The sequence below is a fragment of the Ochotona curzoniae genome, unplaced genomic scaffold (assembly GCF_017591425.1).
Source record: "Ochotona curzoniae isolate NIBS_2020 unplaced genomic scaffold, NIBS_Ocur_1.0 contig_3332, whole genome shotgun sequence".
Classification (NCBI taxonomy): Eukaryota; Metazoa; Chordata; class Mammalia; order Lagomorpha; family Ochotonidae; genus Ochotona; species Ochotona curzoniae.
The window spans coordinates 1,711,565-1,728,162 of record NW_024465816.1 but is presented as its reverse complement, the minus strand read 5'-3'; the positions used below and the strand labels follow the sequence as shown (position 1 = coordinate 1,728,162).

Genomic DNA, 16,598 nt, shown 5'->3' with positions numbered 1-16,598 from the left:
TGCTCTCATGTTAACTGTATCACTGCAATGTGTTTTTATGCAACAAAAGTATTTTTATTGAGAACTTTTTAATTTTGTCACCTTTGGTCCCTGTCAAATAGAGTTCAAAATTATGATGTGCCGACTTGAATGACCCTTCTCCCCGGAAACACGATGTTTATCCAATTGAGGCCCAATATGAGATCAGGGTACCAGAATGCCACATATTACACAAGATGAAGTCACTGGCTAAATGGTACCCACAAGACCTGGAAACATTAATTCACCTCATTGAGCAGTGAGCCAGTCGGGCTGCTCTAAGATTTGAGCCCTTAGGAAGAAAGGTGCTTTATAAATTCCAGGTGTTGTTACTGTTACTAAGTGCACTACAAAATGGAGGTAATTAATCTTTATAGTAGTTGTTGATAAGTCACTTTCATATAAAGTGCACTGTGTAAGTTGTGTTAATATGTGTTTATAACATGATCATTTTTATCAATTGTATAATGTTTTCATGATTTCAAAAAGATTAACCCTTGTTATCCACAAAAATAGGGAGAATCCGATGTAAGATTACAAGTTGGGTGCAGCAAGTGGATCAAAGTTGTGGATATGAAGGTGCTCTCTTGAGAGAACGTTTTGTTTTCAGTGTGCAGTAGGTGTGATCACAAAAACACAAGTGCTTGATTCATATCCACATGGTTTGGTTAATTTCTTTTTCTGTGGAACTTCTAGATAATTATTTAATAAGGATATTCTTTCTTTGTTGTAGGTAGACTAATGAGGTCTTCGTAGAAAAGAGAAAGTCCTTTTAAAACTTGATAGAGAAGCTGCTATCTTAAAGATGGGCCTTAGATCAAGGCCAAAGTTGAGAAGGACCAAATGATGAAAGAAATACTTGTTAGCTTACTTACCTCTCCGTGAAGTAATCTGCTTATTCTTACCTAATTTTCCTTGTCCTTCACTTATTGAGACAGCTCCACGTCATCACCTCCACCCCTTCTACCTGCCAACTGTCGTATAGTCACAGGGGGAGGAGACCCCTGGGCACTCTCCTAAAGGCAATGGACGTAACGGAACCTAGAGGTCAAGTCAAGTGTTCCAGGGCAAGAAAACAAGACAATGTTATGTCAAGTTCCTTTAAATGTTGCTAGATATTAGAAAGCTCTGCTGAAAGACACTTGAAGACCAGGACTATTTGCTCTTTCTCTCACACACTCAGCACTAAATTGCCCAAAACCATCTTCTTATAAAAAAAAATATCGGTGAGAACCTACTATGTGCCAGGCACTGTTTTCGATAACACAGTAATGGACTGATGAGAGAGGGGAGCTTCCACGTAGCTTTGGAAACCGGAATAAAAGGATAAATTAATGCATAGTTCACAAATGCTAGGAAGATAAATAAGCAAGCAAATTAAGAGGCTAGAATGGAGGTTTTAAATGGACACTTGAAAAGCAAATGATGTGTCCTTTGAGCAGACCTGAGTGGAGGCAGCGAGTTCTTCTGAAAACAGGTGAGCTAAAAATCTTCCAGAGGGAAAAGCAAAGCAAGGCCCTGAGCAGGAGATGATCCAGGCTGGCGTGGAGAATAGGAAGTGGCCAATGTGTCTGGGTGGAATGTGTGATGAAGGCAGGGAGCCCAGGAGGCTTAATTAGCACAGGGTCTGAACATGGAGCTTCCTGAGGGAAGCTTTGTTTAACTTGTTGGGCTAGAAACTGTATTGAGACATACAAAAAGATTAGGGAAAATAGAGCAGAAAAATAAATTAATAGATATAAAAAATAATACACTAAAATGAGTATGAAGGGAGAAAATCCTGCATGCATGACTTTGCAATACAACCTTCCATCAAATGACCTCAGAAATTTCAACAGCTCAAGCTCCTGTACTCAGACTATAAATACACTGGCCAGGTTTTTTTTCCTCTACCAACTACTTAAGGCATTCAAGATGCTAGTAAGAAACCTGTGTTTAAGGCAGCTGCTTCTTCTGGCAGTGGAAAGATTGAATTTTCTTAGTCTCAAAAACCTTCCTTTTCCATTAGAGACAGGGAGAAGGGGGCTGAAGTGAGATTGCAGTTTCAATCCACCAGCAAGACAGGAATGGTTTCAGTGATTACAGCAGATTTCTAGTATCACAAACCCTCCCCCTTCACCTTAGCTGGACATCCACTTAACACTGATGGCCCACCTTTCACAGTGCCTTAAAGAGTAGCTTATGGGAACACAGCAAATCGCAGAATCCTGAGGCTTTATCTCATGCCTTTCCCTGACTGCCCTTGACCAACCCTCCAAATGTCTCGCTCTTCATCTCTTAGAAAAGGATGCTGGTGAAGTAACATGTTATTTAGTGGAGCCTCACGTTCCCAGAATCACTACTAAAGAAGCCTAGCAAAATTCCATACCTAACCCAGACCAGTACCCCTGACGGCACTGCAACTGTACTTTCTGTATCATTACTGCCAAGTGACTCTTTTTTTCCCTTTGACTTTAGTTATTTCAAAAACTTTCGATACTGCTCCTATGCTCCCCATGTCCGAATATGTATGCCCTCGACTGACGGCATTTCTTCATTTGAGGACCTCTTGGCTAACAATATCCTCAGAGTGTTTGTCTGGGTTATAGCTTTCATTACCTGCTTTGGAAATCTTTTTGTCATTGGCATGCGATCTTTCATTAAAGCCGAAAATACAACTCACGCTCTGTCCATCAAAGTCCTCTGTTGTAAGTATGTTTCCTATCTAAGTAGATTTAGGATGCCTTCTGGGAGCTACACTCTACATATATATATATTATTGGAATACATATGTCAAATGGCATTTAATATGAATGAAAGGTGCTGGGAAAGATTTTGTTTTTTTTTTTTTTAAATGTAAAGTTGCTTCTCTTAGTGGTTCTGTGGCCTGCCTCTGGTGGTTAAATCATGGAAATGAGACAATCAGGGTGTTACGTTAGGTGACAGAATAGGAAGAATTTTTGGTGGGTTATAAAACTAAATTTCTTGAACTTCTCTTCCATTAATCCATGATCCTCAACATGGAGGATTTCTCTTATGATTTATACAAGCATAAAGTTTTCTACTTAAAAAACCACTCCCAAATTCCCCCTTTCATTTTTTTAAACTGTAAAGCAGACTCTGTGTGGCACTTCAGAAGCAATAGAGAAGTTTATTGGCTGCTTGGTCTTCTAGCAGGTGTTTACCTTAGTTCTGCCAAGACCACTTGAAGGAGTTAGACCTAATCAACAGCCTGAATCCAGAGGGGCTAGAGTTATGAACATAACGTTGTATGGATTCCTGCACAGGTGCCGACTGCCTCATGGGTGTCTACCTGCTCTTCATCGGCTTCTTTGATATGAAATACCGAGGACAATATCAGAAGTATGCCCTGCTGTGGATGGAGAGTGTCCAGTGCCGCCTCATGGGCTTCCTGGCCATGCTGTCCACTGAAGTCTCTGTCCTCTTGCTCACCTACCTGACTGTGGAGAAGTTCTTGGTTATCGTTTTCCCCTTTAGTAACTTTCGCCCTGGAAGACGGCAGACCTCATTCATTCTCATCTGCATCTGGGTCGTGGGATTTCTGATCGCTGCAATTCCCTTTTGGGATGAGGATTATTTTGGAAACTTTTATGGAAAAAATGGAGTGTGTTTCCCACTTTATTACGACCAAACTGAAGAGATTGGAAGCAAAGGGTACTCTCTTGGAATTTTCCTAGGTAAATTACGTTTTTTTTTTCCTGTAAAAGCATAATGTTGATACAAATGCCATCAATTTCAGCCTAGACAGACTGTCCACATGTGAACGCAAACTGCCAGTCAAGATGGTGTCCTCTTTCAAGAAAAGCTCTGGCATGCATTTTACGAGTTCTTCTTAAGCTTGTGTTGTAGGGATTCAGTGGGAATCCAAGGAGCTATGTCCAGGATCTTTGGGTAGTTGTGTTAGTCTCCCTAAATTTCTTTGATTTCATGTTCATATACAGTGACTTTGACCTAAAAGAATTCTAGGATAGTGCCTAGTCCTGTGACTGTATCAAGTTATTTGGATGCATTTACTTTTAACAATCTAGTGATGAGTTAAAGAAGTAATAGCAACAATTGTGGAAACTCACTAAAAGGAGATTAGTTAAATGGAAACACCAGAAAATTGGTATCTTTCCATAAGTACAGCTCTTAAATCACCAGTGTAAGGATGCTTAATGAAACAATTTTGTTTTCCTACATACTACATTACCGTGAATAACAAATTAAGCTGCTTAAAGTTAAAAAGAAAAACATTCTAGTTCTCTGTGATGTCTTACTTCTGCTTAGAATTAAGTCTTTTTCCATGTCCTCTATTGAATTGTCGCATTTATCATTTTGATATCTCCTTTTTTCATTTTTTATTATATTTTTGACAATCTTTACATAGTTAATTAGAGCACAAAGGTTCAAGGGATACAAGGATACACACATTTTTTTCTATATCTGGGGTAAAGGGGAAGGTAGAGAGAAGCCCCACCCAGTCTCCCACCCATCCCAGGTCCCTGATGTGGGGCATGCTCCGAGGGTCTTGCTCAAGTGGTTTTGGTAGTTCAACAGTTATGAATTGCTGCCAGGTTCATGTTTCCAAACACAAAAAAATTGCCACAGAATCCACTGGTTGACATAGTCCATCTTAGAGTCTCTGCTCTTTTTTTCACTGCCAACATATGGCTGGAGTAGTTGATTGATTTGTTCTGTCCTCTGTCTTTTCATGGTTAGGGATCTGAGTTCAGCAATTCGATTGAGGGGATCCCTAAAGAAACTTTGTCTGAGGTGAACCCAGACCAGATTCTTGCGTATACTTTGCAAGTACAGGGCCCAGTGCAGTCCATCACCCCAATCAGCTGGTAGTTGCAATTGATGGGTCGATTCTGTTTCCAGCCCTGTCTTCCACATGAACCAATGGGTGTTGCAGTCCAGCCTGATTCTGCCTAGCACACACTCGGCCCGCACATAAACCAGTGGAAGCTGCAGCCTAGTCGAAACGACCCACAATAACCCCCACCAGGCCTGCCCCCTGTCTTGGTTCCCATGTTTACCATTATATGCAGCAGACTAGTACAGTCTGTCCCACATCTGAGACTGAGCTCTCATACATGTCAATGGTCATTGAAGCCTAGTGCAACCCAACCATCTCGACTATCCAGCCTGAACACTCGCTGTTGGGTGCCCTTTTGTCTAGCCACCCCTGCCCCTGTCGTGGTTTTCCTGCCCTCCAGTGGGAGTGGTAACAAAAAAGAGAGGAGCCCACTACTTCCCTTCTAGGCCACTCCCACTCCCGGATTATGCACTCTGCAGGTGATATCCCCTTCTTGTCTTTTGTCCTCATCCTTGCAGTTAACAAGCTCCATTGTTCTTTTTGTCCCTCAAATGTTTTTCATAAAAGTTCTTTTTTTTCCTTTCCAGTCCCTGCCATTGGCTGTTGCCATGGCTTGAAGTCTTACTTCCACAACCCTGAGTTATGATCTTAGCCTTACAGTTCTTTTGACCTCCAGGGCATTCTCCCTCTTCCCATTTGTTTATTCGTGAGCACTGCCACTAGCTCCCCGAGCTGCCAAGGGACTCTGTCTGTCCCTACTCAGAGACTGCCAGTGGTGCCCTACTAAAAAAAACACACACTATTTTGCTAGTTGAGTCCATGAAGATTTGTTTAGCACCTATTATGTTCTGTGCCCTCAACTGGATATTTGAAATATAACAAATCTGACCCTCACAGACCAGAGAAGGAACAGCGGACAAGTAAACATATTCTTCATCACCTGCTGATAAATGCCATGAAGGAAGATTACAGAATGTTCTAGGAGCTGCAGACCTAAGTACTAAGGCAAGGCTTTCCAGGAGAAATGAATACAAACAGAGGCCCAGAAGATGAGAAGGCATTAGCCAAGGGCAACCAGAGGAACAGAGAGAGTTCCAGGAAAAGATGAAGTAATACAGGGGCCCCAGGCCAGGGAACTCATCCAGATGTAGGGCTCAAGAAGGTTCCCATGGCTGGCTCTCACAATTAAGGTATAGAGATCATCTAAGAAGGGTTAAGCATCTGTGACATATTTCATATAGATAATCAAGGCCTACCTTGATAAATGTACCTGTCATAATTATCATCAATTTTCATGTTATAGGAGTCTAGCCTCTAGATAAAACACATGTTTTTCTGCATTGTTTTGTCTTGTTTTAAGATATATTTCTTGGAGTCAACACTGTGGCATGGCAGGTTAAGCTACCACCCTTAGTACTGGCAGCCCATGTGGGGGCCAGTCTGCTTCCTGGCTGCTCTACTTCCAGCTCCTTGCTAAAATATCTTTTAAAGGAGTGGAAGATGATCCAAGTTCCTGGCCTTCTGCACCTGTGTGGAAGACCCAGAAGAAGCTCTAGGCTCCTGGCTTCAGCCTGGTCCAGCCCTAGCAGTTACACCCAGCCATTTGGGGATTGACCCAATGGATGCAGCTCCTGTCTCTGTCTCCATCACTTCTCTCTCTTGCTCTGTCTTTCAAGTAAATAACATAAAATGACAAAGCTTGGGGATGGGGAGGAGAGAGAGAGAAAGAGGAAGAGAAGGAGGAATGGAGGGAGGCGTGAGAGAAGGAAGAGAGAGAGAGAATGAGAGCAAGAAATCTTTCATCCACTGGTTCAATGCACAAACAGCCAGAACAGCCAGGGGTAGACCAGCTGAAGTCAGGAATTAAGCATTCCACACCCCACCCCCCCCCCGTGTAGGTAACAAACCCAAGTACCTGGGTCACCATCTGCAGCCTTCCCTGGCAAATTAGCAGGAAGGTAGACTGGAAGGGTAGCAACTGGAACTTAAACAAGTTTAACTAATTTTTGGATTTTTAAATAGCTTTTGAGAAAAGTTACAAAGATAGTAAAAATTTCTATTTACATCATACCTACTTTCCCCTGTTAACACCTTACACTACTGCGGTACATTTAGAAGAAAGAGACTTTTGATCCTTTCCATAATTAGGCTTTTAGAACTGAGGCAAAAGAAGCATCCTCCGAAAGAGCCATCTTATGTGTAAATTTCCTAACAAATGGCCTAAGGCATATAATTTTATATAATCCCAAATTATATGGCTTATCATAAGATTATGTGTAGAGTATAAAATAGCTTGGCTAAAAAAAAAATGTATCATCCTAAACTTGAAGTATTTCTCTAGATTTCCCCAATTTTGCATAGAGTCCTGGTTCAGATGAACATTTTTAAACCTTTGAAAATATGTGTAAGTTTTATGATCATATGAGAAAGAAAATGATCACATTTAGAATTCATTGCAGTAAAATCAAGCAAAGGAAGCAATTAGGACGTCAGCATTTTAGGAGAGGATGATGTTTCAGGAAAGTTTTATACATACCTTTGGCCTAAGAAAATAATTCATACAGTAATTTTTAACTCCTCTGTGTTTCAAAGGTCTCCGAGTCACACTAAAGAAAACTGTATTTTTGTTTTAAGCACTATTTCTACTTAAAACCAATGCTGTTGCTGAGAAACATAATTATGTTTGTGATAAATTCCAAGGTAATTTTACTCATATTTATGAGATATGGAAATGTAGTTGGCTTTATTTTTTTTTGAGACATGCCTATGATTCCAGTATTCCCTGGAGGTTTGAATTGACAGAGAACAGAAACAAAAAGAGCTTTTCTTTATGCTTTCAAAAGGCCAGAGGTCACTTCTTCGTATACCTAGCTTGAAATTCAGAAACCTATAGTTCTTTGTATAAGACTTCTGTGTATGAGATCTCTTTTGAATTCAGAAAACCCAATTATTTTACCTTATTTCTTTGGACAACGGGATTTTAGCTGAATGCCACTGGCCTTACTAAAAAGACTGCTTCTCAGAACAAGAGAAGGGGGCACCATGTTGATACACAGGTGCCAGGATCTTTTCCTGTTGACACATGCACCAGATACGCTAAGAAGTGTGCTTCCCTCCACAGGTGTGAACTTGCTGGCTTTTCTCGTCATTGTGTTTTCCTATGTGACTATGTTCTGTTCCATTCAAAAAACCGCCGTGCAGACCTCGGAAGTGAGGACTCACATCGGACAAGAGGTGGCCGTGGCAAAGCGTTTCTTTTTTATAGTGTTCTCTGATGCCATCTGCTGGATTCCTGTGTTTGTTGTGAAAATCCTTTCTCTCTTCCAGGTGGAAATACCAGGTCAGTCCCTCCTGTCATTCCCATCTATACTGTCTTTTCCTTGCAGCCTTTGTTTGACAAGGCCGGAACCTAGAGCCTGTAGGAAGTCCTTCATACATGTTTACAGCACCAACATAAGAGTTATCATTGCCCTCAGGGTTGTTTACTTGGTGTTCTGATGTGGAAACTATGTAGTGGTACAATCTGGCTAGGAATAACAAGAATAGTAAAACAGGAGTTCAACTTGCCTCTACTTAAACTAGATAGTAATTCTTAAGCAGCAGCACCCTTGTTTTCTTTTTCTTTTTTCAGTCCAGTTCACTTTTTTATTTGAAAGGAAGACTTACAAAGAGAAAGAAAGAGGTAGTAGTTCACTCCCATCTAGTAGTTCACTCCCAAAATGACTGCCATGGCCAGGGTTGGCCAGGCCAAAAACCAGGAGTCAGGGGCTTCATTCAAGTCTCCCACACTGGGAGGGGCCCAGGGACTTAGAGCACTTTATGCAACTCTCCCAGATGCAGTAGTAGGCAGCTGGACCAGAAGTGGAGCAGCTGTGAGATGAGCCAGCACCCATATGGAATTCTGTTGCTGTAGGTTGTGGCTGAATATGTCATACCAACACACCAACCCCAGGAGGACACCTTAAAAAAAAAAGATGTATTAATTTGTATTGGGAAGGTAGAGATACTAAGAGTAAAAGATCTTACATCTGCTGATTCACTTCCCCAAGTGGCTATAATGGCCAAAGGTAAATCATGTGAAGCCAGGAGCTTCTTGCAGGTCTCCTACACGGGTGCAGGTCCTAAGGCTTTGGGCTGTGCTCTACTGCTTTTCCAGGCCACAAGTAAGGATCTGGCTTAGAGTGCAGCAGCTGGGACACAAATCTGCCCATATGAGATGTTGGCACTTGCAGGCAGAGGATTAGCCAATATAGCCATCTCATCAGACCCCAGCAGCACACATTTAAAAAAAAAATCAAGTTATGCATGCCCAGGTCCTACCCTAGCCTCTGGAGTTAGTCTGTGAGGGCCTAGGCTTATGCACACTGGTTTCCCATAGCTCCCTTTGTGATTCTGTCACACGCACAGTTGGTAGTGCTAACCAAATAATGCTGCTGTAGGCTCTAAGGAGCACAAGATGTTCCAAGCAAATGCCTCATCCCAAAAGCCCGGTTCCTGATCACATCCCTAGTTCAACCAGAGAAAGTCACTTTAATTGGTTAAGACTTCACATAGGGCCCTTTCTGGGATCTAGGGATGACAGCCATTTAGAAGTTCTCCAGAACTTCAGCTTGATTCTTGGTGAAACAGCTTGGGATTGTCTTCAGCTCACTGTTGCATCTGAGTGAAGATTTACTTGGGCAGTGGACGCAGTACAGGGATTAGGGCTTAGTCATCTTGGCACTCCACTGGGGCACTGCACCGTACTGAAAGAGTGATGAATGCACAGATGACCAACAGCTGCAACTGCCTCTGTGCCTCTGGCATGTGCCCTGGGTCATGTAAGCCCTGGCCCTATGCTCTGCTGCCAAATACCACCCAACATCCTTGCCAGCTCCTTAACCACCCACTTCACCTCCACAACCAGCTACAGATGCAGAAGTGAAACTCAGCAGGCAGATGGGGGCTCCTGCTGGTGGGGAGAGAAGAAGCCATAGAGTGTGTGAGATCAGACAAGGAGAGCCAGTTTTACATAAAGAGAAGATCCACTCTATTACTGGTCACAGATGTTCGCTTGAACAGCATCTAAGCTATTACACCCACATGAATATATCAATTTTATGTCCTATCATTTCAAACACAACAGGACTCAAATGTTCATTGACCTTTATTTCTCTTGGAATAAAGTTCAAACACTGGCATTAATAGTTCATCTCTCCCACCCTCCTATATGCCATGATCCACAACCATTGAACTTATCGATCCACTTACCATTGAACTTTTCTCTACTTTTCTGATAGGACATCAACTTTTGCTGAAACGGTTCCCTGCACCTGGATTAAACTTTCAATCCATAATACTGCCTGTGTGTATTCTGGTTCTGCAAGGTTTAACCCTAGAGATACCCTTTTTTATGCTGCCGTTACAACTTCTCTCAACTCCTGCCACATCCCACCTAGGTGCTTAGCTCCACTTATTAACACCATTGAAGCTGCCTCATAGCAGTACAATTTTTTCCTGATATTTATTTTTATTTGAAAAGCATAGTTAGCAAGCAAATAAAAGACAGGATCTTGCATCTAGTGGTTCATTCTTCAACATGGCCACAATGGCTGGGGATCAGCCAGGCTTAAGCCAAGGGCCAGGAGTTTCATCAGGGTCTCTCAGGTCAGTGGCCGGGGCCCAAGCACTTTGGCCATCTTCTTCATTCCCAGGAACATTGGCAGGGAGCTATATTGGAAGTGAAACATCCAGGACCATAATTGATTTTTATATGAGATGTTGGCAGTAGTCCCTCAGCATTACTTTAATATTGATTTTTTTCTTACGTGTTTTCATTGTCTGAAAGTCAAGGAAAAAGAGAGTCAGATCCCATCTGCTGGTTTACTCCCCAAAGGCCTACAGCAGCTGGGGATAGATCAGATTGCAACTTGGAGCCCAGGACTCAATCCATGTCTCCCATTTGCGTGGCAGGGACCCTAGTATTTGTATGGCATTATCAGGAAGCTGGGATAGAAAATGAAGCTCAAACTCAAACCTGAGCACACCAAGATGGGATGTAAAGTCCTAACTTAATCTTCACCACTTGCTGGCTGTTGACATTTTTTTTTTTTTTTTGGAGGGTGATCCCTTCCAAGGATAATCTTCAAGAGTATAAAAACCATACCTCTTCATCTTTGCATTTACCACAGTGCTGTTCACAAGGTGTTATTCAATATGTATGCTTCTGCTATTGCTGAGCTAGGGAGGGGTCATGTAGCATGAACACACGCAGGCTGTCAAAATCACTGACAGTACCTGGATCAGCCAAGGAGATAGCCAGCATTAACCCTCCTGCTTCAGGACTCAGGTGCTAATGTTAAATTAGGGTTCCCCCAGAGTAGAATAGGATGCCTCATTTGGAATAGAACTCACATGTGGAGTTGGGGGACCTGTTTGTCTTTGCCTCACTGAAAGCAAGGGTAACCAGGAGTCATTCTGTCAGATTGGGATCAAATAACGCATCAAACTTCCATTTGGAGCACAACAGAAAAATAGAGCTACTTTTTCTTCAACTCTTTACTGTCTAGACCAGTTAACTTTAAAATTGAAGACAAATAATATTACATTTAAATTCATCTAAAATTGGATAACTATAGATTTCTTTTTCCTACCCATTTTTTTTTTCCGGCTCTGTAGTGCCACAGGTTAAGCTACTGTGTGTGATTGTCGCCTCCCATATGACAGTTGGTTTGAATACTGGCTGCCCCTGATCCTGATCCTTTTTAACGTGCCTGGGAAAACTGGGGAAGGTGGCTCAAATACGTGGGTCCCGACTACCCACAGGGAAAGCCTGAAAGGAGTTTTAGGCACCTGACTTCAGCCTGGCCCTGCTCTCTTGCTGCAGCCATCTGAGGAGGGAATCAGTGGAGGGAATATCTCGCTCAAGCTCTATCTCGTGTGTGTGTATGTGTGTGTGTGTGTGTGTGTGTGTGTGTGTGTGCGTGTACACTTCTCATTCTTTAACTCTGCTTTTCAAACAAACAATTCTTTAGGAAAAAGATGAAGATAAGAGAGGAAAATGTAGGCAAGACAGAAGCAGGAAGAAAAAAGGAAAGAGAGGAAAGCTTAGATCAAAAGAGACTAAATGAAAGAGACACAGAATTGAGGGATGCAAGGAGTTAAGTCAACATGATGAAGAGAAAAGCAAAACAACAATGTGTCAAAGGATAAAAAAGCTACAGGGTGGAGAAAGAGGTAGGGAGACAAAAGTACCCTTGACCCCGATGTTCTGCTCTTCACCTGAATAAGCAATACTTTGAAAGTTTGAAGATAAGGGGAGAAAACAGGTGTAATGAGTTTAGAACATGCCAGAAGTTGGTGCTCAAATGGGAATTCACAGATCCTAATCTATGGCTCCTGGAACACAGTCCAGGAAGTGTTAACCAGTTCTGAGCAGGTCGAGGGAACATGATTATTTGTCCACGCGCCTAAGAGATATATGTTGACAAAAAAAGGTTATATAGAGAGGAGGATAAGCATTTCGTCCTCAGGGAACAAACAGTAAGGCCAGCATTATGTCACTGTAGGTTAAGCCCTAGCTGTTACCATTCCATCTCAGAGTGCAATTTGAGTTCTGGCTGCTCCACTTCCTATCCAGCTCCCCGATGAAATACCTGGGAAAGTGGCAGGAAATGAATGAGATTTTGGACCTCTCTCACCCATCTGGGAGACTTGGATGGAACTTGGGGTCAGCACTAGCTATTGAGGTCATGTGGGGAGTAAACCAATGGAGAAAAGACTTGTCCGTCCATCTTTCCTTCCTTACTTCCTTCCTTTTTCTTGTCTTGTCTTGTCTTTCTTTTTTCTCTCTCTTTCTTTCTTTCTCCCTCTCTTTCTTTCTTTTCTCTCTCTCCTTCTCACTCACACACACACACACACACACACACACACACCCCACACACAATCCTTTTCTAAATTAAAAGAGCAAATGGTGTCATTGCAAGTTTCTTCTCATGGCCAACCTCTGTGGCCTCTTTTCCTAAATATTGTTTTAGCATTAAAAGGCTGCACACAAAAGAAACTCAGGAAGTTTCAAGGATATATCTCTCTGTGCCCTTCTGATCTCATTGATAGGATGGGGGGGAAACCAGCACAGGGCAGTAAGCCTCAAGTACTAGAAAGAGCTAAGATCAAAGTCAGATCTGGCTTAGGAACCGTAAGTTTTATGAATTTTGTCATATTCAGAATTGTTTCACTCTGATTGTGACATAGCAGGTGAAACTACCTTCTGCAATGCCAGGACCCCATCTGTAAGTGGCATTTCAAGTCACAGCTGTTCCATTCCCAGTGCAGTGTCCTGGTAATAGCTTGTGGAAAGCAGTGACAGATGGCCCAAATGTTAGCTTCCTGCATCCACTTAGGAAACCCAGCTGGCCCACCCTTGGCTATTGCAGCCATCAAAAAGGTAGGGTATGTTTGGGATATGTCAACCAAAAGATGGAAGATCTCTCTCTCTCTCTCTCCCTCCTTCTTTCTAAAGTTTCTCCAACTTTTGAATAAATAAATCCTGAAAAAATAAATATTTTTATCGGAAAAGTCAGATATACAGAGAGGAGGAGAGACAGAGAGGAAAGTCTTACATCCACTAATTCAGTCCCCAAGCAGCTGCAATGGTCGGAGCTGTGCTGAGCTGAAGCCAGGAGTCAGGACCTTTTTCCTGGTCTCCCATGTGGGTCCCATGGCTTTGGGCCATCCTCAACTGCTTTCCCAGGGAGCTGCATGGGAAGTGGGGCCACCACGATTCGAACCATCACCCATATGGGATCCCAGTACATGCAAAGTGAGGACTTTGGCTGCTAAGCTACTGCACTTGGCCCTCAAATAAATAAATCTTTAAAGAAAAAGAAAAAGGAACAGGTTCCTTATGCTCTTATCTTCCAATAAAAGGAAGCAATGGTTACCAAAAACACTATTACATTGAAAATTAGAGTTCACAAAGTGTACCCACATATTTCATCTTATTTAGACTCACAACAGCCTACAAATGAGCGATTAGAACTCAGCAAGGTTAAATGAGAGAACTGGGATGCATAGCTCCTGTGACTGTCAACACAAGGATTCCCTTGGGTAGCAGGCAGCCTACGCAGAGGTAGAATCCATTGCAAAGTGTGGTTCATGCTGTATGTCTGCTTAAAATCTCAACTCCTAATTTTTTTTTCACATCTTGTTTCCTTTCCAGGCACGATCACTTCCTGGATAGTGATATTTTTCCTTCCAGTAAACAGTGCCTTGAACCCCATCCTCTACACCCTCACCACGAGTGTTTTTAAGGACAAGTTGAAACAGCTCATGCACAAACACCGCAGGAAATCCATCTTCAAAGTCAAGAAGAAAAGTTCATCCACATCCATTGTGTGGACAGATGACTCCTCTTCACTCAAACTGGTGATTTTGAACAAAATAACCATTGGGGAGAGTCTAATGAAACCAGTTTCCTAGGAATGGTTTGGGGTCTGTAGAGACTTCATGAAGGACCTAGAACAAGGTACAGCTTTAGGAAGATGATGTCTGCAATGCTCTCCATCTTTACCAACAGCAAACCTTCCTGCACAGGGAGCAAGCAGGGCCCTGGCACCACACTCCAAAAGCAGCTGCGTAGTGACTGTGCTAGAAAGTGTGCCCAACGGTCCTCTCTCCTCATGTCCCTGAAAGGCACACGTGGATCCATAAATAGTAGCATAAGCAGCTGGTCTCTAGCTTATCGACATACCGGCCTACCAATCAAGGCGCACTCGTTAGCATGTCACAGTCTGCTTGAGCATCGAGTCGCACTGCCCACAAACTAATAACATTCACGCCAACGTAAGCTTGTGTGGCTGTAAGAGCATAAGTCTAACACCTCTTTCCTTTTTCAATATCAAATAACACCATCAGTATCCTGCTGAATTGGAAGGCAACGATTTCCAGGATGTTTACCCACTCCAGGTCTGACTTCAAGGAAACTGGTGGGATAGCAACTTGGAAAGCAGAACTTCATATGGGACTTTGAAAATGAGGTTACCACATGGAACACGTGACTAGAGAGGCACAATGAGGAAGTCTAGTAGCACTCACATTTCTGACTTTCATTTAAAGTCAGAAGGACCAAGAACTTAAAAAAAAAAAATTTTTTTTTTTGCCCCCTACAGTTTATTAGACCACAAAACAAGATTTAGCACTCCAACCACAAAAATATTATATACTTCAAGGCAATTTCTTTGGAATAGTATCCCGGCTATCGGTGAGTTCTGCTTTCATAGAGCACACAGACCAAAAGTGTTAAAAGAGATGTAAGAACAATGGTTTGGAACCATTTGCTTACACAGATAAACTACTATTTTTTTTTGTAACAAAAAGGCCAGTTAGTTTGGAATTGTGTTTTTTAAAATGAGCAGCACATGTAAAGGTGGAATATTTTTATACTGAATGTATGTAAAAAGAGTTTATGGTAAATAAAATTATATTTTGCATTTGTCCATACATTATTTTACCAAAGGCCTTGAAATGGTGTATTGATGGCTAAATGTGTTTTTCCTGATAAGAACATAGCTAGGACAAACATTTTCTGTTGGTTACAAGTATATCTCACAGTTTTCTTTCTCTTCTTGTGAAAGTTTGAGGCAAACCTTAATCGCTTGACCCAATTCTGAGTTTCTGTGCTGGGATGAAATGTGGGCCGCTGACTGTAACATCACTTTATTTCCTATTACATAGGAAACAAGTGACCTTTTACTTACAAGTGTCCAAGAGACCAAAACATCAAATTTATGTCTCACAGCCATTCTGGTCATTTATTCGCTGTTAGTTAACAGAGACTGAAGCCATCATGTGAGTTCCTTCATTGTGATTAAAATAATACTGATACTAGTGAAATTTTCCTATTATGATTACAGAAGAGAGCGGTTCTACCCATTGCCTGTGCTACCATTTTCTGTTACGCTCTCAAACTCGTTTCCCTCTTTTCTCTTGAAGATGAGGAATTGCTTCATAACTTGTCTTCTGGATTCACTGACATTTTATTACATGTCATTTGCCCGTCCTTGACCATTATATAATTTATTTCCTAATGTCCAGTTCCAAACTGGACATCTGAAAACTGAACAATAGCAGTTATTTGCGTAGATGAGGCAGCCCGTGCATACCAACAGATCACAACAGTTACATTCTGACAGCTTAGAGATGTTTGTCCCAGTCCTCACTGCTTCAAAAATAGAAAGCTATGAGGGAACTTCAAGTTGTTCATGAAAAACATGGAATTAAAATGTAATTTATTTTGATGCAAAACCATTTTGAAATCCATGCACAGACTTTTCATAAGATGTATTTTTTATGAACTATTTTTGACACTTTCAGTTGGAAGCATATTTAAAGTATTTTAACACAAAAATGCACATGCCAGATCTAATAGGCAAAATGTGCATTGGTAATGAGCTCCTATTCTGTCCTCCACAGTTCCCGTTATTCCATCTTGTGGTAGAAGGTACAGCTGGCTGGCTCGCTCTTCTCCCAAATACATAGGGATTCAATGTCAGCCTTATACCTGTAATGCATTTTGTCAGTTTCACATTTTCCTCCATGACATCTCTCTTTATAAAGCAAAACAATGTATTAATGGTCAGAGACCTTTTCATCCACCTGGCATCATTTCTAGCCATAAAACATAGTAAGGAGAACTTCCAAATTAGTTGCAATTTAGTGAAAGGGGTGGTATGAAAATGGGGAATCCTTCTTCACCTCCTCTTCCTCCATCCGACTACATCGTAGAAAATAACATTAAAAG

The 16,598-nt window shown here is 41.8% G+C and overlaps 1 protein-coding gene across 2 annotated transcripts in view; it reads left to right on the top strand.

Moving 5' to 3' along the window:
- Nucleotides 1-14,959, top strand: part of RXFP2 (relaxin family peptide receptor 2) — a 55,284-nt gene extending 40,325 nt beyond the window's left edge. The window contains exons 15-18 of one of the 2 annotated variants that reach the window (XM_040979895.1): nt 2,476-2,705; nt 3,285-3,695; nt 7,941-8,159; nt 14,019-14,959. In XM_040979895.1, coding sequence (XP_040835829.1) covers nt 2,476-2,705; nt 3,285-3,695; nt 7,941-8,159; nt 14,019-14,278 — 1,120 coding nt within the window. In that variant the 3' untranslated portion in view covers nt 14,279-14,959. The remainder of the gene's footprint in view (nt 1-2,475; nt 2,706-3,284; nt 3,696-7,940; nt 8,160-14,018) is intronic. The other variant, XM_040979896.1, reaches the window with a different exon arrangement.
- Nucleotides 14,960-16,598: the final 1,639 nt, after the last annotated feature.